General features: G+C 54.2%; 3 protein-coding genes and 1 long non-coding RNA gene across 5 annotated transcripts; 3 read left to right on the plus strand and 1 right to left on the minus strand.

The window, feature by feature from the left end:
• The first annotated feature begins 997 nt into the window (after positions 1 to 997).
• Positions 998 to 4,807, plus strand: Hoxb7 (homeobox B7). Its single transcript, XM_006971905.4, has 2 exons — positions 998 to 1,756; positions 4,030 to 4,807. The coding sequence occupies exons 1-2, from the start codon at positions 1,357 to 1,359 to the stop codon at positions 4,281 to 4,283; spliced, it is 654 nt and encodes a 217-aa protein (XP_006971967.1). The 5' UTR covers positions 998 to 1,356; the 3' UTR covers positions 4,284 to 4,807.
• On the minus strand, positions 3,403 to 21,576 carry LOC143267001 (uncharacterized). The gene is made up of 3 exons (XR_013041882.1): positions 21,415 to 21,576; positions 11,394 to 11,493; positions 3,403 to 5,858 (listed from the first exon to the last, which is right to left on the minus strand). It is a non-coding gene; the product is annotated as an uncharacterized LOC143267001 (long non-coding RNA).
• On the plus strand, positions 7,010 to 16,253 carry Hoxb6 (homeobox B6). Of its 2 annotated transcripts, XM_076543228.1 has the most exons (3): positions 7,010 to 7,586; positions 13,784 to 14,276; positions 15,346 to 16,253. In XM_076543228.1, exons 2-3 carry the CDS (start codon positions 13,862 to 13,864, stop codon positions 15,603 to 15,605), a joined length of 675 nt encoding a protein of 224 aa, XP_076399343.1. In that variant the 5' UTR covers positions 7,010 to 7,586; positions 13,784 to 13,861; the 3' UTR covers positions 15,606 to 16,253. The 2 variants fall into 2 exon arrangements, with proteins under 2 accessions (XP_076399343.1, XP_015863245.3); XM_016007759.3 differs by having other exon boundaries at positions 7,014 to 14,276.
• Positions 16,396 to 20,779, plus strand: Hoxb5 (homeobox B5). The gene is made up of 2 exons (XM_006971902.4): positions 16,396 to 18,882; positions 19,556 to 20,779. The coding sequence occupies exons 1-2, from the start codon at positions 18,321 to 18,323 to the stop codon at positions 19,801 to 19,803; spliced, it is 810 nt and encodes a 269-aa protein (XP_006971964.1). The 5' UTR covers positions 16,396 to 18,320; the 3' UTR covers positions 19,804 to 20,779.
• Positions 21,577 to 21,583: the final 7 nt, after the last annotated feature.

The raw sequence follows: 21,583 nt of genomic DNA on the forward strand, positions 1-21,583 counted from the left end.
GGGGGGGAGAGCTGGTCATCAGGCTCCTGGGCTGGCCTAGGCTAGGTCGCCGAGAGGAGGGGGCGGGGGCTGGAAGCAGGTGGTACGAGTCCCCAGGCCCAGAGGCGCAGGGGGTGAGGGAGGCGGCCGCACGCGATTGGAGGAGAGAGGATCGAGGGAGGGGAGCCAAAAGAAACCCCCTCCCCTTGCGTTCCGAGGCTGCGGGGCCCGGGAGACTCCAGCGCCCCGGCCGCTCCGGGGAAGAGATGTGCCCAAGCTGGTGGCTAGCACCCCCGGTCCCTTCTCTCTTTGTTTCCGTGTGTGTCCTGGGGTGGGGGGAGGCGGGGGGAGTGGGGGGGGGAAGGTGGAGTAGGCCGCTGAGTTTATATTTCCATTTTTCTCGGACTCAGGTTGGGGACCCGGGAGCAGAGGGAAGGGGTTCCTCCCTACCTCCCCAGCCTCTCTGGGCCGTCGCCACTTTCTCCCGGTTTCTAGGCCGCGGCTGGCCGCCCCAGCCTCCCTTTCCTTCGCCGCCTCTGCCTCGCTGGCAGCCACGCTCCACTGAGCGAGGCATCCGCCTTCCGGAACCGGGAAAGCCGCGAGCCGGACCCAAAGCGCCCTCCTCCCTTCCTTTTTCTCCCCACCCCCATTCCGTTCTTTTTATTAATATTTTTTGTATATCTTTTTATTGGCAATCCTTTTTTTTTTTCTTTAGTCACCAGAAACCTCAGCGTCCAACGCCTGTTGGGTTGGATTTCTGCCTTAGGAAAGCCTTGATCCACATCCAGTCACTACAGCTGGGGAGCTAAGAGAGAACCAGGAGGCCAGGCTCACCTCGTCCCTCGTCTTAGGAGAACAGCAGCAGCCCGGATGAATTAGCCCGGATTAATAAATACTCGGCCAGCACCCACCCACCAAGTTGCGCACATTCGATCCCTGCGTCTGTCTCTTGCTCTGTGACCGGCTGGGGGAAATGGGTGGGGGGGTGACAACACGGATCGCTCAGAGGTTATTTATTTTCCCTTCCACTCAATTCCTTCCTCCCCAAATCACGCCTGCAAGCTGCCTCCAGCCCGCGGGGGTCGACAGCGGCCCTTGAGCCCCCAGCCCCAATCCGCAGAGCTCGGCCTTCCCATTCATTATTGATCATATTTTATAAATCCAACGCCACACAATTTTTTCCACATTACTGAGAGCCGCCGGGAGGCCGTCAGATCATTGGCCGAGGAGATATCACGTGGGCCAGGGTCACGTGGTCCGGAGAGGAAAAAGGGGGTCCTTTTTGGTGTAAATCTGGACTCTAATTCTGTAATATATCAAGGAATCTCGTAAAACCGACACTAAAACGTCCCTGACTACAAATCATCCGGCCAAATTATGAGTTCATTGTATTATGCGAATGCTTTATTTTCTAAATATCCAGCCGCAAGTTCGGTTTTCGCTCCAGGAGCCTTTCCCGAACAAACTTCTTGCGCCTTTGCTTCCAACCCCCAGCGCCCGGGCTATGGAGCAGGTCCGGGCGCCCCGTTCTCCGCCTCCGTGCAGGGCCTGTACCCCGGCGGGGGGGGCATGGCGGGCCAGAGCGCGGCCGGTGTCTACGCGGCCGGCTACGGGCTCGAACCGAGTTCCTTCAACATGCACTGCGCGCCCTTTGAGCAGAACCTCTCCGGGGTGTGTCCGGGCGACCCCGCCAAGGCGGCTGGCGCCAAGGAGCAGAGGGACTCGGACTTGGCGGCCGAGAGTAACTTCCGGATCTACCCCTGGATGCGAAGCTCAGGTAACGCCGCGCACCCAGCGGTCCCGAGTCGCAACGTCCGGGCCACAGTCCCGGGAAGGTCCCCTTTCCCCGCAGGGCACCCCTCTCTGTGTCCAGGGTGCTCCCGGCTGCAGATCGGCCATTGCCACGCTGTTTAAGTCTGGCCTGGGACCCCGCGCGCCGCCCCCCACCCCCAGTTTTGCTGGGTGCTCTCTGGCCCGGGCGGATCTCCTTTTGCAGACGCCACAGCGCTCCAAGCCCCCAGCCCGCCCCCAACCCTTCCTCCGGGCCTTTTAGCTTTAAATATTTATCAGCAGCGCCGGCACGGGCTGGAGATGAGGCCGTTTGTCTTGCCTAGGAAGGCTGGGGTTTGCAGAGAATAGCCATTAGGGTCTCTCTCCTCTCCACCCCCCCTTCCCTGTCTGAGAGCTCAGTTCTGGGTGTGTCCCCCCAGCCCTAGCCCGGAGAAGATATGGAGGAGGGGGCCGTGGAGCTAAGCAGTTCTCCCCTCCCCCTTCCTTTCCAGCCAACCCCGCTCCCCGATTATTCCCATCAGGACAATTAGAGGTGGGCTCTAGAGGCCTGGCGGGAGGAGGGGGTACAGAAGAGCTGAGGACCCAGCCAGAGACACGGAGCCAGAGAGAGGTGAAGGGAGTTCATCTGAGGCCCAGAGCCATGAGTCTACTGACTCCTTCTGCCCCTGGTGGACTTAGCAGGGTGGGCTAGAAGAGGCAAGGGCCTCACGGGAGCAGAGCTTTTCCAGGTGCCTTTGCTCGGGCTCCGTGGACTCCTGGGGAAACAGCCAAGCATGGAGGGATCACCCCAGAAGGATGACTTTCCTTTGGGGAGAGGGCTAGGACAATATGGAACCAACCCAAGACTAGGGAGTCCGAGTCACCAGCGGCTGCTTTAGGGACCATAAGACACCAAGGCTTCCTCCAGGTCTCCTCCAAAACCCCCTCACACATCCTTTTTTTTTTTTTTTTTTTTTTTTTAATTTCCTCAAGGCAGGTGGGTTTGGGGGCCAACTTCAAGGCTCAGAAGACCCAAGACTGTGGTCAGAGACTCTGAAACTCACCAGGGTTGGGGGTCATGAGCAACCCAGTTCTCACACCATGAGTATTAGTTTCAGGTCTTCTGTTACCTACCCTGTAATTGAACTGACTTTCCAGTTGGTTTACCAGACCCCCCCCCCTTTCCCTCATAAACATTTCAGCTTGGCTTATATTTGACGTGAAATTAAGGCCCTTAGTGCCCCCCTCCCCTCTGCTTCCTAAGAGGGCTCATACCAGCAGCTCCCCAAAGTCTCCTCAGGTTCTGGGCCTAAGCTGGAAGTTCTCAGGTACCCTTCGGCCTCACCATAAGAATCTTCACCTTCCTCTTTCATCTAGGCCAGGGATCTTCCTTCCTTTCTTCCCTGCAGTCCTGCAGACCCAAAGATGGCCTCAGACAATTAGGTTCCCTGGGCAGGAAGGCAGGCAGGTAGCCAGGCCTTGTTGATACTTTTGAGAGAGAATCATTGTTAGAATGTAACTGCTGTTAGACTAATAAATTTTCGAGGTCCAGGGAAGTAAATTTGTGCCTCTTTCCCATTCCATGGCAGGTTTGGGTGGGGACTACACCTTTGTTTCTTTTCTTTTCTTTTTTTTTTCCCTCTCAGACCAGGCCTGAGACACTAAGATGGCTTCCGGAGCCCCTTACCCCAAAGTTCACCTGAAAGAGAAAGGTCAGGCTTGGAGCCCCCGGCCCCAGAAAGTGACTGAGGATTAAATTGCCCCCATTCTATGCTAACTAACCCCTTAGGAGTAGAGCCTTCAGGGGCTAGCAGCTGAGATCTACCTGGCTTTCAGAAGCTCCTGGCTGAGAAAACCACCCTTCGTGGATAAGAGGACTATCTGGTGTGATGGGGCTGGCCTGTAAATCCAGGACTTGTAAACCCAACAATCACAAGGGTTGCTACCAGATCGAAGCCATTCAGAGGCTACATAGCAAGACACCCCCCCCCCAAAAAAAAGCAAAACAACTCCTATGGACACACACACAAATACACACACAGGAAAAGAAGAAAAGAAAGAAAGTGTTTGCCTTCGGAAGCTTAGAGAATTTTCTGCACATGGCAGAAAAAAGGGCATCATGAAGTGTGGGATAGAATATGGAAAATGTTAATTTGGTTCCTGCAATGTGGTCTTTTTCTGCCCGCAGACCTCACTAGGAAGGAGATGGGAATTCTCCTGGTGTTTTTCACCCACTGATTTTGTTTTGTTCTCTCTCTCTCTCCTAAATACTGTGAGTAGGGACTGACAGAAAGCGGGGCCGCCAGACCTACACGCGCTACCAGACCCTGGAGCTGGAGAAGGAGTTCCACTACAACCGCTACCTGACCCGGCGGCGGCGCATCGAGATCGCGCACGCGCTCTGCCTCACCGAAAGACAGATCAAGATCTGGTTCCAGAACCGGCGGATGAAGTGGAAAAAGGAGAACAAAACCTCAGGCCCGGGGGTCCCTGGCCAGGATAAGGCCGAGGCAGAGGAGGAGGAGGAAGAGTGAGGGACAGAGAAAGCACAGAGGAAGAGGGAGAAGAGAAGGAGAACCCAAGTTTCCAGTTCTGGAAACTGAAGCATGAAACTCAAATAAGGGGGAAAACTCTATTTAAATGAAGCAGTTTTAAAAAAAATAAGGAGAAGGGTGAAATTTGGGCTTCTCAACACTGTAAAAAAAAATACTACCTATGGGAAAGTGTGTTGTCTGTTTTTGTACAGTATGGGAAGGACATTATCTACCTGCTCAGTGGCTTTCTGGAATGTGCCTCCCCTTTTCTATGTTGCTAGTAAGGTCTTTGTAAAATCTTGCTGTTTTGTAAGCCCTCTTAGACGCTGTCTTTGTGGACTGTGGTTCCTCGCCTACCCCCATACTTCCCAGTAGAGACACAAAAAGGGCCTTAGGGAGCCTCGAGGACCCCACTAGCTCCTGCTGTCTGGTGCACTTGGCTGCTGATCCTGGCTCCTACCGGTTCCCATGATCCTCTTTCTGTATATCTAAAGGATGGAGAATAAAACAGGATTAAAAATCAACAGATTCTCTGCTTTCTGTCCCCCTGTGGCTGGGAGGGGATGAGGGTTGGTGGTGGGTGGGTGTCTCAGAGCCCTCAACTGGCCTCTTCTCTCTGTGTTCCGTTTTGCTTTGATTTCCCACATGCCCCTGCCGTAGACACTGCCAACTAATGAGCCCCAATCTCCCCCCCTTTATACTTTCACCAAAGCACACAATTCCCATATTTACAAGCTGACAGTACACAAATGTATACACTGTTACAGTCACAAATAAACATAGACATCCATATATTCACAAACAGACATACAATCTCTCACACAATCCCGGCTCCATGCCCAGAACACATGCGTTCACATTCACACACACTCACAAGTAAACACGCGTTCACAGTCACTCACAGACACATTGACACACACCAGTGTACATTCACACATTGGATTCTAAACAGAGATTCACATTTGCCCCCAAGTAAATCCATCCATGAGACCATATGCTCAGTTACACACTCCCAAAACATAACAAAACCCCCCAGTTTAAAAGCTTCCAGTTTTACACTTGCCTTTTCTTATCCAGGCCTCTAAATGAGACTATGAAATCCGAGGCTGGTGTCCAGCCACAAATATTGTAATGAAATCCAAAATGGTAGGCCTCGAAAAAGACAAACGGAAAAGCAAGGGGTGAACACCCCATCCATCCCACCTCTGGAGCGGTTTGGGCAGAGGCCAGGACACCAAGCAGAGGCCTCTGGGCCCGCCCAGGGCAACCTCCTTGCCAGTGTGCTTAACAGCTTTCCGCTGGATCTTCGGCAAACATTTTGGGTCAGCGTGATTTTTTAAAATTTTATTTCAATTTATTTTTACTTTATGCCTTAAAATCTATTTCATTCTAAATTCGCTAGGGCGATCCATATGAAACTTTAAAACTGTACAAAAACCAGTCCCGGGAGCGAGAGCCGAGCGGGTTTACCGGGTTGGGGTGGCCGGGATGGTCGCAGTGAGCTTGGCGGCGCCGCCGCCAGGGCTTCCTCTAGGTTGTTCAGCCTGCTCCTGAGTGCCGCCAACCTGGAACCTTCTGAGGGCCACACACGGGAGGGGAGGGAGGAGAAAAAAAAATTTAAAAAGGAGATTATTTCATTTTCTGCATTAGGTCACCAGAAGCCCAACATAAAATGTAGAGGTTTTGTTTTTGTTTTTTTGGATACCTGGAAAAGCAGAGTGGGTTATTATTAATCTCTGCAAACCCTTGATTGCTGGACAAAACCCTCAGCGATAGTGTCTTTACACCTAGACCTGCGGTGTTGATTTTTAATATTTATTCGTTTACAACCCCGGATTGTTTTAAGAACACCATCTTAAACCGAAAGGGTTTGATCAAGGTGGTTGGTTCGGGGGACGGAGGGGGAAAAGTATGCTTAATTTGAATTTGTAAGAAAAGGCCTTTAAAAACCTGCGGCTTCAGTTTGTAAGAAAAGGCTCTAAAACCCTGCGGCTTCCCCAGCACCGACCGCCCAACCCCTGGAGAGCACAGGGATTTCTCCTAGGGAACCTGGTCCGGAGAGCAGCCGTTTAGGCGGGAGAGGCCGCGATCTGGCTTCTTCCTCCCCACCCCCTGTTTCTGGGGTGCTGGGGTGGAGAATCTGCTTGTTAGACTAATCAGGTTTGGCCCCCATCCAGGACACCTTCCCTCCAGAGGCAAAAACTAGACCCCGAGGGCCGACGCCCCCCCCCCCACCTGCGGGGCTGCAAGCCTCACAGGTGGGGAATCCCAGAGTCTCTAGGGTTAGGAATGGGGGCGGGTGTTCTGAGCGGGAAGGGAGAGGGGGTGTAGGAGCTTTCTTTTTACCACGAGGCAGATAGCAGCATCCAACACCGGCTGCTGCTCCTGCCTCACCTTCCTATTGCCTCAGAAGAGTTCCACGTGGAAGATTTGGGGGGGATTTTTACTATAAAAGACAGGCAGAGCTCTTGAGGAAAATGTGGAGGTTCCAGAGAAAACCCCGGTTCTAGCTAGACCTCTCTGGCTTCTCCACCCTGAATTCTTGCACCCCAAATCTCACCCCGTCTCAGATTGGGGTTGCCCTAAAAAGAGAAGGGGAAGAAAAGAAGATGGCGACCGGGAAAAGGGTTGCTGGTGGAGCAGCCATGAAGAAATGCAATAAATTCCTTGTTGTTTTATGAAAATTTACAACTTTGTGATAGAAGTTTATGAGTGGTTGAATCCAGCGATTGGCCGGCGCCGGTCATGTGGCCGGGCGATCGTGAACATGAACTTTTTATCATCTCCCTGGTGGTTATAATGCAGCATTCTTTTGGACACCACACCTAGGTCGGAGCACTGTCGTCCTTCAGGGCTCCAGCCTCTTGATATTTTTATACCTCAATATCAGTTCGATAGAGCAAAAGAGAGAGAGAGGAAGAGAGAGGGGGGAGAGGAGAGAAGAGTGAGTGAGCGAGGGAAGGAGGGGTGGGAATCACACAAAAGAGAGAACCAAAAATAATTTTGATTCCTAAGTTAATTTGCTCGCTGATCTGGGATTTTTAGTCATCATGAAGGGTAAATGGACAATCTGCCCAGGACTGAAGCCTGATACCATTTTTCAAAGCCAGAACTCACTCCATTTTCTATGCAAATGTCAGAAAAGCGAAACAACCTCTCTCTCAAGTCTGAGAGGGGGAAACGACGGCTCTCAGGTTGGGACAATATTATCTGGAAGCTGAAGAAGAAACCGAACGCTCCCTTTTCCCTCCCTCCCCACCCATTTGAATCCGGAGACGGGAAAAAACCCCAAGTTCTGCAAAGGTAAGGGAGATTCTACAATTCTTATTCTTTTGCATCGGTTTTTGGAGGGGGTGGGGCTTAGGTTTTTCTTCCCCCCTCCCCCTATCCCAAGACCGGGTTGAACCCCACCTCTGGGCGATGCTGGGAGAAGCTTCCCAGGAAATTCTGTGGTAAAGAGAGGGGTGGCTGCTTCCTGGAGGGGGAGCCGCTGCAGGGAAGGTGCGGGGGGAGGAACGGAAAGGGGCCTCGGAGGCCAGTTTTACGCCGCCTTTTTAGCTGGGAGAGAGCTCCAGCCAGGGGGGCTGCGAAAGAGAGGGTGGGGGTGTCTGGGCGGCAGCCGAGCTGGCCAGTCGCTCTGGCCCTGGTGGGGTTTGTGCTCACCTCCCTCCTCCATCTCTCCCCGTTCCTGCCCCCCCCCTCTGATTGCCCCCACGCGGTTCTCTTGCCCAGTGTGGGTAACGGCGATTTCCTGGCTGCATTGGCACGGGGCGGTGGCGCTGAGGGACGTCCTGGTCTCAGTGGGGCCTGGAATCTCCGCAGAGGCCAGCCGAGGGCAAGGAGGCGGCTAGGGTGACATAAAAAAGAACAATTCACAGAGAAATGTTCGCTATCTTCCCTCGGAGACATTTCTGAAATCTAAGGGTTGTGGGTGAAGGAACCCAAAGCCAGGGAGACTCCCCAGGAATCTAGCCGAGGAACGCCCAGGTCTCTTGCTCACCCCCGCCGCCCGCCCGAGGGAGCCTCGTCTGCAGGGAAAGAGTTGTGTGGTTTTTCATGCGGTAGGTTCAAGTCTGTCGGTCTCGGTGTTGGTAGATCTGTTGCTTGTGTTTTTAATCGGTATAGGATGTGTGGATTTGGGTGGAGAAAACTGCATATCTGATATGGAAGCATTTCAAACTTTCCTGGATTCAAATGTGGTGGCTATGAAATGATTTTAGCATGCTGTTTTTTGGTTTATACACAAAAATAAATTTGGTGTGTGTGGGGGGGGGGCGAGAAACACAAAACAAAAAGGAAACTTAACTAGGAAATCCAATGGTGTGTGCTAAAAAAGCCTCCGGAGGCTGAGTCCAGAGCTAAGTCCTCCCGTCTCGCACCGCCCAATTTTGTTCCCTAGCTTCCTGGGGGTGGGGGAGGGGGAAGAGCTGCTGAATATGAGACAGATTCTTAAAGAAGCTCTTAGGGTTCCGGCCAGCTGGCAAGGGCTAAGAAATGGGGTGAGGGGTCTCGAGGGAAGCTATACGCAGAAAGGTGCGCCACTTTGGGCACGGAGGACAGAAGACATTGTGATTTAGTTTGGTTTGCATGAACAGATATCGACTGCCTTTCTGTTTCTTAAAAGCCTGCAGGTCGTTCAGGCTCAGGCTTCTGGTTGTCTAGGCTTTTAGGATCCTGGGGCAAGTGTGTGGCTGGTTTGGTCTCCAGAGCTATTAGGAAAAGGAAACTCAGCCACTTGTGGCACAGGACTGGGGCTCCCTTGGGGGGCCAGATAAACAGCTCTAGACACAGGCCTGGACTGGGCATACTGAAACACATCGGCTTCTTAGCAAGAGGAATTCATCGCTAGCACCTAGGATGCTCGGACCCTATTCGCGACGGGAAAAATCCCCCCAAACCCAGTCAAAGTAAAGGTCTTTTCCCCCTCTAGTCTTGGTGGATTATAAATCGCCCCTTAGACAATTTCCTCTGACCCAAATTATGCAGTTTGCTGCCATCTACCGTCCGTTCGGGGACAGGCGGCTTCCGCACAGCTAGCCTCTCGACACTCCCCAGCCCCTGCGGGTTTGCGTGGAGCCCGGGCCGCGCGGTTCGGTTCGGTGGGATCCGGCCCATGCTGATGCTCTCTACTGCATCTTAGTCCCCGGGTGGAGATTAGAAAACGGAACGAGTCTCTTGTCACGTTCTCCTCAACCTTCTCCCATCTCCTGCAGAGATCCCAGCCACAAACCTGGAGGCTGGCAGAGGAAGAGGCAGATGTCGAGAGAGGAGTAATACTGTAACCCACGGACAGGGGGTACTGAACCAAAGGGTTAAGGGTTCAGACCCACGACCCCCCCACCACCACCTAAGACACGAGACAGGATTGGGCAGCTGGAGAGATGTGAGGCCAAAATCTGTTCAAGGTTTATTTAGTTTTCTTCTCAGCCAAAAGGAGGGGGTGGGGGGGCAGTCAGGGGAGGCGCCGACCAGGCAGGTTCCACTCGGTTGTTAAAAGACAAACCCAGTCTGTGTTCTTCCAGTTGGTTTGTGGGTCTTGCCAATTCCTAAGCTGGTGAGCCCGCGGTGAAGGAGTTGAACTGAGTTTTCTGGAAACTGCTGGTGTCTGCAAGTGAGTGTTGGTCCCCTCCCCCATTCTCGATCGTTTCAAGCGAAATCGACGCAAAAAAAAAAAAAAAATGCTTTGGTGGAAAATCGGGAGTGAAGAGAAACCATCAAAGAACCAAAACCTCTGTAATTTCCGATCCTGTGGGACCCCTCACACCCGGTTAACGGAACCGCTTTCCCAGAAGGGGGTGGCGAGGGCTGGGTGCCCGCCTCCTCTGCCTCGGCATTGGAGTCTTGGCCCCGGTCTCACCGGTTACTGATTAGCTCGGGCTTTCAAGCTGCAAGAGGAAGCGCTGGCTGCCCCCTTTCAAGGTGCGGTGGCCCCCGTTCCTGGGCGGGGGCTCCAGGAAATTGCCTGCCGTGCTGGGCTGGCCAAGGTGTTACTAAGGTCTGGCTGGGAGCTGTGGGTCTAGAGGCCCTGTAGGGCTGGGGGCACCCCCCCCCCCGCCCTAGACGACTCTAGAGTCTGAGCCTCTCTCTGAAGCAGATCTTTCCCCTTCTGCTTCGAGAGAGTGACTTTCTGGCGGCTGGATGGCCAGGCTCAGTGAGTCGCTCTGCGGGAGGCCCCGAGGGATCTGGCAGGCAGGTCTGAAGCCCTCCTAAATTTTTTTTTTCCTTTGAGCAATCAGAAGGAAATGTAGGGAAGGGAAATCAAGCTACTACAGAGGCTTGAAACACTTCGGGGCTCTTAGGGTAAGGGTGAACCCGGAGGGGTGGAGCGAAGGCTCTCCCACTACTCCTAGAAGATCAGAGAGGATGCCGCTCATTTGCATAATGGAAATGAGGTCTTTGTACCTCGATTTGGACTAGTCGATTTTAGGGCAGGGTGTCCAAGCAAAGAGCCTCTTTCCAGTCTGTGGGAGCCACTACATTGCCCCACTGGGGAACATTTCAGACAGCCAGAATCCAGGAGGAGAATTGGGTTTGAGAGATTTTCATCCGCCCCACCCCAGGTACAATTGGTGGAATAGGAGAAGGTACCCACTATCAAGGAGCTGGGAGGGGAGAGCTTTGTATCTTAGAGGACATAGGGAGCCTAGCTAATGTCTCACCTCCTCCTCATACAGGCAAATGCCATTCCTAAAACCATCACCTTCTGGAGATTTTCACTCCTGAGCTGCACATGACTTAGGCAACATTTCTCTGGGAGCTGGAATGTGCGTGCTTACCCACGGGACTGCAGACTCAAAGCACAGAAAATCACAATTATAAATCCTGCCTGTGGGGTATCAGGACAATCCCTGTGCTGTGTACTCAAGCCTCGGTATATATTTACATCCCTCTCCCAGTGAGTTGAGGGGGTGACAATCCTGACAGAGAACTGGCTGATGCCTGCTGTGTATTTACATATTTCCCAGTGGAGACAGACAAACCGAGGTGGATGGAACCACAGACAGATCAGTAGAGATCTGGCTCCAGAAACCAGGCGGTCTCTGGCCCAGCTCTGCCTGCCTGCCTTTTTTCCCAAACAAACGGATCAGATGAATAAACGCTCATAAATACCTCTGGGCTTAGATAAGAGCGATGAGGCGCTATTTCCTTTCATGCTGGACTCCAGGCGCCCTGGTCCTGCCCATAGTGGCTCCATCTCCAGACAGGCAACCTGCAGAGGTGAGGTTAATTTGGAGGCTGCTGCTCTAAAGGATAAAGCAATTATTTTCCTGCCTTTATCACAGGGGCAGGCCTCCTCTCTCACCTCCTCTTATGTTTCTTTTTTCTTTTTCTTTTTCTTTTTTTTTAACATGGGCAATTATACCATCTTTCCCATGATGAGGACATTGTGACCAGGGAGCAGGGCTGAGGCCCAAGGCCCATCCTCAGTGGCAAGATGGGGGTGACTGTAAATATTCTTTTGCATCCTGTTCTCTTGCTGAAACAGCGCCTACTCCTCTCTCAGTATAGGCCCAGCCATTTCTAGATTGGAGCATTTCTGCTTTCTGCATCATTAAGGAGGTCTGAGATTCTTTTAACACTCGCCCCCCCCCCCATGGATTAAGGCTAATAGAGACACCCAGGGATGGTCATTGTGCCACAAAAGAACAGCCTAGCAGTAGCTTTGAGTTCAAAGAGCTTCAGAGGCCACTTTGCAGCCGAAGAAATCCTCACCCTTGATCACCCACCCTCGGCCCTCTCCTATTATCAGTAGACAGAGCTGGACCACAAAAAGGAGCCCAAAGAACAAGGCAGAGATGGGTCAACCTGGCCTGGCCTGGCCTCCGACATCATCTTATGACTCAGTCCTCCCTGTATTCAGGTTGGAAGGGAAGTTGTTACTCTAAACTGTCTGGCCTGTGTGCGCATATTAGAATGTTAGAAATACAGTGCGTCCCTCAGCTGGGGAATCTGTGCTCATTTTCTTTGGATGAAAGAGGAAGAGAGCGTAGATAGAGCCTTTCATTTCCAAGTTCTCACCGCGGCAAAGCAGGTGATACAGACATGGGCATGGGAAGGGGGCCTGAAGAGTGGCGGAGGGACGGACAGAAGGCCTGTGGGGATTGAGAGCCGGAGTGAGCATGCCAGCAGACGATTAAAGGTGGTTACTGAGTCCCTAGGAAGACCTAGCAGCCTTCCTTCCTTACAAAACTAAATCTAAACCACGTCCTGGGAGGGGGTTTCAAAGAGAATTGACAATTTATAGAGAGAGCAAGGAAAAAAGAGAAGGTACTTTTCGATGTGCTCTTCTCCAATATGAGGATCTGAAGACTCATCCCCTCCCCCCCAAAATAGGGTTTCTTTGAGTAGCCTTAGCGTCCTGGAACTCCAAGTGCTCCACGACCACCCACTCATCTACTCACATTTCTAAGAGGGCAATTTCTTCCCCTATCTAGATTTACTGGAACATCCTTGATGCTAAAGCTCTGTAGCCAGGGATTATTCTTGCATCAGTTGGGGTGGGGGTTAAGTATGGATTGAGTGGAGATGAGTGTAGGTTGCAGGCAGAATAAGATGCGAAGTCACACAGGCTGGGCTGCACCTTACTCCTCTACTCTGTATCATCAAATTTAGGGATTGTTAGTTTCTTTCTCCGGGGCCCTGTTCCCAGTCAAGACTGCAATCGGGAGGCTGAGCTGTCTTGGGCTTAAGGACCCGGTTGCCAGAAGCTCCTAGCTTAGTGGAGCAGCCAGAGGCTCACATAACCCTGACATTTCCTTCTTCTGGGTCTTCTAGGCAGAGGGATCTGGCTCGCCCCTCTAGCCTTGAGAGTTGTGGAGAAGCAGGGATGCGATAAACCTAAGCTTGCAAAGCGGAGAGACAGACCTGATAAGCAGGACAAACGATTTCCCAAACCTGCGAAGGAGGGTGCTTCTTCTTCCCCTGTTTCTAAAATGAAGCAAATTAGCGTACAACTTCGTTCCCCCTTTACCAGCACAAAACCCTAGAAACAGACCTTCCCCCCTTCCTTCCCTCTCAACGAGATTCGTGGGCATTTACCCAGCCCTCCTTTGAGGGTACGGGCCCATGCAACGCAGGGGTTAACTTTTCTGAAAACACAATTAACTTTTCCCTGTTTCTGCGTGGAGTGGGGGGTGGTGGTGTATTTATTTCATCACTGGGGAATGGGGTGATCTCCATCCAAATGTTCCCTCCTCCCTCAAAAGCACAGACGTCTCTTTCGCAGATCCTACGTAGGTGGGAGAGAGAGAGAGAGAGAGAGAGAGAGAGAGAGAGAGAGAGAGAGAGAGAGAGAGAGAGAGAGAGAGGAGGGGGAAAAGGTTGATAGGTTTGTGCGCGGGTCCCTCGTGCAGGCTGCGCTCCTCCTGGGTGCTATTTGACAATTCCTGCCTCTGCCATTGGTCAGTGTTGGATCAGATGGTTGTATTTCCTTCTGGCCCTCACTGGCACCTCGCCATCCCCCCTCAGCTAAAACCCAATCTCGGCTATACTACTAATAGGCGCGGCGCTCGGACTATAAAACACAACAAATCATAAACCCGCCGGAGCAGCAGCGGTCGCGCGCGCCTCCCCTCCCGATGAGTTCCTATTTCGTGAACTCCACCTTCCCCGTCACTCTGGCCAGCGGGCAGGAGTCCTTCCTGGGCCAGCTGCCGCTCTACTCGTCGGGCTATGCGGACCCGCTGCGGCACTACCCCGCGCCTTACGGGCCGGGACCGGGCCAGGACAAGGGCTTTGCGGCATCCTCCTATTACCCACCAGCCGGCGGCGGCTACGGCCGGGCGGCGCCCTGCGACTACGGGCCGGCGCCTGCCTTCTACCGGGAGAAGGACGCGGCCTGCGCCCTCTCTGGCGCTGACGAGCCGCCCCCGTTCCATCCCGAGCCGCGGAAGTCCGACTGCGCACAGGACAAGAGCGTGTTCGGAGAGACCGAAGAGCAGAAGTGCTCCACGCCAGTCTACCCGTGGATGCAACGCATGAATTCGTGCAACAGTGAGTGAGACTTCCTGCTGTCCCGAGCCGGAGGTGGGGGGGGGGGTCATGCAAGAAGGCAGAACTAGCGAGTGTCCCCACCCCACCCCATTCTCCCACTGGGAACTAGTGGAGGAACTAGGTGGATATCTCAGGAGACAGGGCAAGATGGGGTCCCTGCCTCCAGATCGGTGCCCTTGCCCGCAGAAGTTGCGAAGTTTGCAAAGTCCCAGCTGCACAGTAAGGCGGGGGGAGTGAGTGGGCTTGAGAGAGAGAGAGACAGGCCTGGGCTAGGACTGCTGATCAGGAAGAGGACAGGGGACTCAGTCTCTGGTTTTGCTTTCCTCTGTGTCCTTCCCCTCTCTTATCCGGATCTGCCCGGGTTCCCATCCAGCTACCTTAAAGACCACTCCATTAAAAACAAGAGTGCGTCATGAAGTGGGGGGTGGGGGGTGGCACGACGCCGGCAAGGGCAAGTTTACTGGGTCCTGGCCGTGTGTGTGTGTGGGGGGGGGCTGGGGATCGGTAAGACACCCGGAAAGGGGTGGTAGTCTGAGGAAGGAAGAATAAGAGGGGACAGGCGGAGGGAGTGAGAGGGACAGGCCGGCGCCTGGGTCTCAGGTTGGATTATCTGTCGGCTTCAAGTCCCAATTGATGTCCATTAGCGGGACACGAAAGTGAGGAGCTGTTAATGCGGACTATGGATCGATCCACGTCATTATGGATTAAGGGCCAGAATCTATCATCGAGTAGGGTAAGGGAGAGCCGGATGGATAGAAAGAAAAGGAAAGGAAAGAAAAACCCAGCTAGTAGGAGACGCACCTGGCCAGTCCCTCCCCCTGAGCTCAGGTGGGAGTCCAACGGCCCCTCCCCTCCCCCACCAAAAGTCTAGACGGAAAGAAAGCACAGGCCTAGGAGTCCAGGAGGGAATCTGGAGGGGGCGCTGGAGGAGTGGGAAAGGGGGACCAGGGAATGGGAGAAGGGGAAGAGGACCAGCTAGCATTGCGTTTGAGGGCCGAGTGGGGGAGGGGGCTGTGTGTGGGCTTGGTGTGGTCACCCCCGGCCTCAGTTTCTCCTCTCTGCGTAACAGGTTCTTCATTTGGGCCCAGCGGTCGGCGAGGTCGCCAGACCTACACGCGCTACCAGACCCTGGAGCTGGAGAAGGAGTTCCACTACAACCGCTACCTGACCCGGCGGCGGCGCATCGAGATCGCGCACGCCCTGTGCCTGACCGAGCGGCAGATCAAGATCTGGTTTCAGAACCGGCGCATGAAGTGGAAAAAGGAGAGCAAACTGCTCAGTGCGTCCCAGCTCAGTGCCGAGGAGGAGGAAGAAAAACCAGCCGAGTGAAGGTGCTGCGAAGGGAGGGGGGACGCGAAGGGAGAGGCCTGGAGGGGAACCGAGGGCACCCGAAAGCCCCAGAAGGCTCTGCGGTCGGGGGAGTCTGGGGACTCGCTCTGCCGCGCAAGGCGGGCGGGGCCCAGCCCTCTCCAGGACGTCCCCGCCCGCAGAGCTCTTCCTGGGCGCTTGCAGGCTGCCCACCCAGCACCCCAGCGCCTCCTCCCTCCCCGAAGAACCCACCTTGGCCTCATCAGGCTCCCTGGTGAGAACTGAGAATCGGACTCACTTGATGTCTCCCGGAAGCAGAGCAGAATGCTCGTGTCCTTGTCGAGTCTCATTTCGTCCATGTCCCCCCGTGCACGGTTCAATGGTAGATTCGCTGTCCCCTCAGCGGGGACCTGAAAGACTCCCTGACCCCAGACTTGTCTCTCCTACCCCCTCCCCAAAGCCACTGGAAGGAGCACATACTACCTAGAAGTAAGAAGAGGAGCCTCAGAAGAAAACAAAGTTCTATTTTATTAATTTTCTATGTGTTGTGTTTGTAGTCTTGTCTTAGCTCTGGACGTGAAATACTTCGGTAATAATATTAATATTATTAATAATGATTATGATGATGATGATAATAATAAAGATGTGAAAACTCGCAGCTCAATCACATCCAATCCTTCCCTGCCATTTTTCCCCCACTCCATAGTCCCAGCCACCCTGTCACCCCTGAGCCTGAACAGCAAAGGCAAGAACCGTGGTCCGCCTCAGGGCCTTTCCAGCCACCAGACTCAATTCGGGAGGTACAGTTGAGATAAAAGCAGGAGCCAAAAGCAGAGGCCAGCGATCGGTTCCCCCAGGCCCCAGTGCCTCTCTCTTGCTAAATCCACAATTGCCTCTCCCATTCAGACTTGAGGGATGGAGGGAAGCCTTTTCCTTCTTGTTCTCTAAGCTTGCCTAGGTTTGTGAGACTCTGGAGGGATGCCACTTGAGGCCTCCTAGCCCAGAGCCCTGGAGAGACCTAGCTGGGCGGGTCTGGGCGCCTCGGCAGCGTTTTTCTGTCTTCTGCTAGCCAAGGCCCCTGGCCTTTGGCCCGCCCACATGGCTGTATCTGCCGGCCTTGGCCCTCGGCTCCCCGGCCTATTGCTCCGGAGACTGAAAAATGAGGCCACTGGGCATCTCTCCACAGTTCGTATACAGGCTCCAGGGTGCCCCTTCCCATATTAAGTAGGAGCTCGGTGGCAAGGGAGAGAATGAGAACCCGGGAGCAGGAGGCTGCAAGGGCCCGACTTTATCTGGCTCTTTGGAGACCTGAGGGCACCAGGCCAGGTGATGAGGCAGTTGGTCTCATCTTCTCTACCCAAAAGGGCTTATCTTCTCTCTTCTCCCACCAACACCCAAGCCTCAGGCTCCAGGCTCCGTTTTCTTTTTTTTCCTCCTCCCTCTCTCCCCCTTTTTTTATTTTTAAAGTAAATAGTCGCCTGGCAGAAGGGCCCAGCTGCCGAGATCTCTGGCCGCCCAGCGGGCTCAGCAAGGGGCCGCCGGTCTTCCGAACCCCTTCCCAGGGAGGCTGTAAGGCGGATGAGCAAATTCTCCGACTGTTAGCCACCAGCAGCACAAGGCTTCGGATCTGGCCTCCGAATGCGATGGCTGGCATCTGGCGAGATTGTTAAGGGGTTCCGTTTTTATCCCCAAACTCTCACATAGGAGTTACCACCCAAATCTAAACCGCCTAGGCGGTGGCCGCTCTGGTCTTGGCCGCTCTCGGCTGCCTGTTCCCGCCCGTGTTCCTTCTAGGGTCCCTTCTCCAGCTCGGTTCCTAGGCCTGGGCTAAGGATGCGAGGTCAGGAGCAGAATTTCAAACTTCGCAGGGGCCCAGGAGAACGAAGAGCTTCTCTGCCTCTTCCAGCCTCCTGCGCAGCCCCGCGGCTCCCTGGTGGTGTGGACCTGCCACCGAAGCCTCCTCGCCAGGAAGGAGGCCTGGTTGAGCTGACGGAGATAACTCGGAATGATTGTTTTTCACACACAACTTCTAGCCCTTCCCCCCCATTTCCTTACCCAACTTTGGGACTGGCAAAGCTCAAGGAGGGAAGGTCAGGCGACTAAATCCTTGATCACACTCTCCAGAGTTAAAATAATAGTAATAACAATAAATGATGATGATAACAATGTCAGAGAGAAGGACATAAATCGAGGAAATAACCGCACTCGAGCAAAGTGGGCAAAAGACTCAAACCTATCTTCCTAAAGGTCCAACCCTGCGGGTGAGCCGCGGGCCCGGGTTTCTTTCTCGCCTGGCTGTTGCCCAGAGCCAGCTGGGAGGCTGCCGACGCCGCCATGGCGGCCTGCTGCCCGCGCTCCCATCAATCGCCGGGAGGTGGCGCGCTCTGCTCAGAGGCCAACGCCAACCTTCTCCCTGTTTCTCCCCCGTCTCTCTTTCTCCCCCCCTCTCGGAGGCTCGCATTGAATCGGCCCTAACGATTCTCGGATCGTCATTATTTGTAACCATAGAGCATGAATTACCTCTTGAGGTCATCAGCGAGAATTTACGACTGGTCAACAAAAGCACGTGATTCCCTAACGCCCCCCCATCCCCCTTCCAACCCCCCCCATATTTGGCCGCATACATAGCAAAACGAAGTACAGTGCATCGCTATAATTCATTAATACATCATAAATCGTGAAGCACAGGGTTATAACGACCACGATCCACAAATCAAGCCCTCCAAAATCACCCAAATGAGCTCGTACTTTGTAAACTCCTTCTCGGGGCGTTATCCAAATGGCCCGGACTATCAGTTGCTAAATTATGGCAGTGGCAGCTCTCTGAGCGGCTCTTACAGGGATCCCGCTGCCATGCACACCGGCTCTTACGGCTACAATTACAATGGGATGGATCTCAGCGTCAACCGCTCCTCGGCCTCCTCCAGCCACTTTGGGGCGGTGGGCGAGAGCTCGCGCGCCTTCCCCGCGTCAGCCCAGGAGCCCCGCTTCAGGCAGGCGACGTCCAGCTGCTCCCTGTCCTCGCCCGAGTCCCTGCCCTGCACCAACGGCGACAGCCACGGCGCCAAGCCCGCTGCTTCGTCCCCTTCCGACCAGGCGACCCCAGCCAGCTCCAGCGCCAATTTCACCGAAATAGACGAGGCCAGCGCATCCTCCGAGCCTGAGGAAGCGGCAAGCCAGCTAAGCAGCCCGAGCCTGGCCCGGGCACAGCCAGAGCCCATGGCCACCACTACAGCCGCGCCCGAGGGGCAGACTCCACAGATATTCCCCTGGATGAGGAAGCTTCACATCAGCCACGGTAATTCTCCATCTCTTTTTTGTCCTCTCCGCATCCCTGCCCTGTGTTGGGGGTGGGGGGTGAGGAAAGCTTGACTTTACCTCAAATATAGATCCACACCCCCCCCCCAAGAGGAAGAAGTGTCCGAAAGGGTCCCCACAGCTCCTTACACAGAGGAGCCAAACAGGGTCTTTTGCTGGGGGTGGACATTTTCAAAAATAATTTGTTGCCAGGCTCGGCTCAGGTTTTATTTGCCCAGCCAGTCACCGGCTTTAGGATGAAAGATGGGATTTGTGTATTGTGGGGAAGGGTCTTGTTTATTCCTGAAATTCTGAGGCTGCCGCTAGCAGAGGAGGAATGGGCTGTACGTGGAGCTTTCCAGGGTAAAAGTGGAGCGGTTCTGCTCCCTTCCGGGGCTAACGGCCGCCTGAAGCCAGCCTAGGGTGAGGCACTGGGAAGGAGCGAGAGACAAAGCGGGGAGCGTTCACTATCACCAGAAGTGGGGGCTGCTGGAGCAGGGGGCGAAGAGAGAGAGGCTGGATGCGGGCACCTGGAGTGAGGAGGATTGGAGCTGGGGCGGTGAGCTGGAGGCTGGGGACGCCTGGGTCCTGCTCCCCGCCCCCTCCCACTCGGTGGTGCCCCCTCCTTTAACCGGAATAACGTTGCCTCCGGGGCTCTTCTCTAACTGCTCTAGATATGACTGGGCCAGACGGGAAAAGGGCCCGGACCGCGTACACGCGCTACCAGACCCTGGAGCTGGAGAAGGAGTTCCACTTCAATCGCTACCTGACCCGGCGACGACGCATCGAGATCGCCCACGCGCTCTGCCTGTCCGAGCGCCAGATCAAAATCTGGTTCCAGAACCGTCGCATGAAGTGGAAGAAAGACAACAAACTGAAAAGTATGAGCCTGGCTACAGCCGGCAGCGCCTTCCAACCATGAGCCCATCCGGAGGAGCCCTGGGCGGCCCAAGAGCCCGCACCACCCCCAGCCCGACCCTTCCAATCCTCCCTGCACTGCCGCTGCCCGCTGGGGACCTGTCCCCACGAGCCTGTCTCGCCCCAGCCTCGTATTGCAATTTTTCGTTTGGTCTTAGGTCTTCCCATGGCTCCCTCTCTCCTGGACTGGTTATCTTGTTATTATTGTTAATAATAATAATTATTATTATTTCCCCTCCATGCTCCCCACTTCCCTCGGCTCGCCCCCAATTGCCAGTGTTTCTGAATGTCCTCGTGTCTGTGGGTGCACCCCTTCCCCCAGGAAAAAGAAAAAAAGAAAAAGAAACTCGCATGTTTAATGTGACTTCCCCACCCCGTCTGTGTTCTAACTTATTTATAAAAGGATGATGGCTGTATTTTGAGTTTCAGCTGGAAACTTCCGTAAGGGGCAGCAGCTGAGGATGGGGAGTGCTGGGCCCAGCTGAGCTGGCCTAAGAAATGGAGTCTGTGATCATCGTGTCTCTTTTCACCCACCTCATCCTCCTCAGCTCCCACTCCCTGGGCCCAGGTCTCCCAGGGGCTTGTTCCTGGGGTGGGAAGGGGCCAGGGAAGGACCAAAGTGTGGATGTTGGGGAGGAAAAGAGGAAGAGTCGACAGCTGCTGCCTGGTAGGCCGCAGGAGGCCTCGTCTAGGAGTGTATGGAATCAGAAATAACCCTCAGTGTAAAGTGTCTTGTGATTTTTTTTCTCTGTGAATCTGTGGGTCTGGCTAGAAGGCCCAAAGCTTGTAAATATGGGGATAGTCTGGGTCAGGCCCATCACCTCCTTCCTTACCCATTTCCAAGACCGTTTGTAGTAAGCAGGTGGGTGCTGTGCTGCCGCTCGCTCGTGTGGAATCTGTCTTGGCCAGGCCTGTCTCAGTGGTTAGCTTTTGGTATGTGTGTAGCTTTCCTTGAAGTCAAATAAATGTCTCCCCCACTCCATGGCCCTTCCACTTGTCTTTTATCCGAGGGTCTGCCTCTTTGACCACTGGGCACAAACTGTCCTAAGACCATCTTCCATAAACCTAGGTCATAGAGAGGGAAAGCAGGGTGCCCACCAGAAACTCCTTGAAGTCAACTAAGTCCTTAGCCTGGGCCAGGAGACAGGCCTTCATGCCTGGGGCGCTGAGAGGCCCAGGAACTTCAGATGGGCCTTAGCTGAAGTCCATCCTGACTTCACTCCAGCTGAGTGGCAGGAGGGGGGCACTCCAGGAAGAGTTATTTGTGCCTAAGTCCTGAGCAGTAAGGCTCCTGATCTTTTGAAGCTGGTAAAGGCCTGCCCAGATGCCCTGTCTCCTGTTCCAAAGCCCAGTTCAGCTCTGCCACCCACTAAGGAAAAAACAAAAAACAAAAAACCAGCTCAATTTCAAAGGTTTCCTTCAAAGGTTGGCCTTCTCTGCACTTTTCAGGGGGTCCTCCTCTCCAGGGGTCCCAACTGACCTTCCCCTCTTGGTTGGGGTTCTTCCTGAAAGACCCCTGGTTCCCCCTCCAGCCTGGTTCAGGACCAGGGCCCAGTCTTCCTCCATCCAGTTCCAGCCTCCACCCTGAGCATAAGAGTCAAGTCTGGACACTTACCCGGTCAATCCCTTCCAGCTGGGCCCAACTTCTTACAGGACCTGGGGGGAGGGGGAGCCGATGAGGAGATGGCGAGGGTCTTGGAGGGTGTATTGGGCCCTCCTTCCCTCTCACCCCATGACTTTGTCCCCCTTTACCGAGAGCAAACTATCCCAAAAGTCGCTATGAC

The sequence above is a fragment of the Peromyscus maniculatus genome, chromosome 8 (genome assembly GCF_049852395.1).
Source record: "Peromyscus maniculatus bairdii isolate BWxNUB_F1_BW_parent chromosome 8, HU_Pman_BW_mat_3.1, whole genome shotgun sequence".
Lineage (NCBI taxonomy): Eukaryota > Metazoa > Chordata > Mammalia > Rodentia > Cricetidae > Peromyscus > Peromyscus maniculatus.

Excerpts from the sequence above, each read along its gene's own strand:
- Hoxb7 (XM_006971905.4), top strand. The coding sequence starts at position 1,357 with ATGAGTTCATTGTATTATGCGAATGCTTTATTTTCTAAATATCCAGCC. Across the intron at positions 1,757-4,029 it reads CCCCTGGATGCGAAGCTCAG|GGACTGACAGAAAGCGGGGC; the intron begins GTAACGCCGCGC and ends TACTGTGAGTAG.
- Hoxb6 (XM_076543228.1), top strand. The coding sequence starts at position 13,862 with ATGAGTTCCTATTTCGTGAACTCCACCTTCCCCGTCACTCTGGCCAGC. Across the intron at positions 14,277-15,345 it reads ACGCATGAATTCGTGCAACA|GTTCTTCATTTGGGCCCAGC; the intron begins GTGAGTGAGACT and ends TCTGCGTAACAG.
- Hoxb5 (XM_006971902.4), top strand. The coding sequence starts at position 18,321 with ATGAGCTCGTACTTTGTAAACTCCTTCTCGGGGCGTTATCCAAATGGC. Across the intron at positions 18,883-19,555 it reads GAAGCTTCACATCAGCCACG|ATATGACTGGGCCAGACGGG; the intron begins GTAATTCTCCAT and ends TAACTGCTCTAG.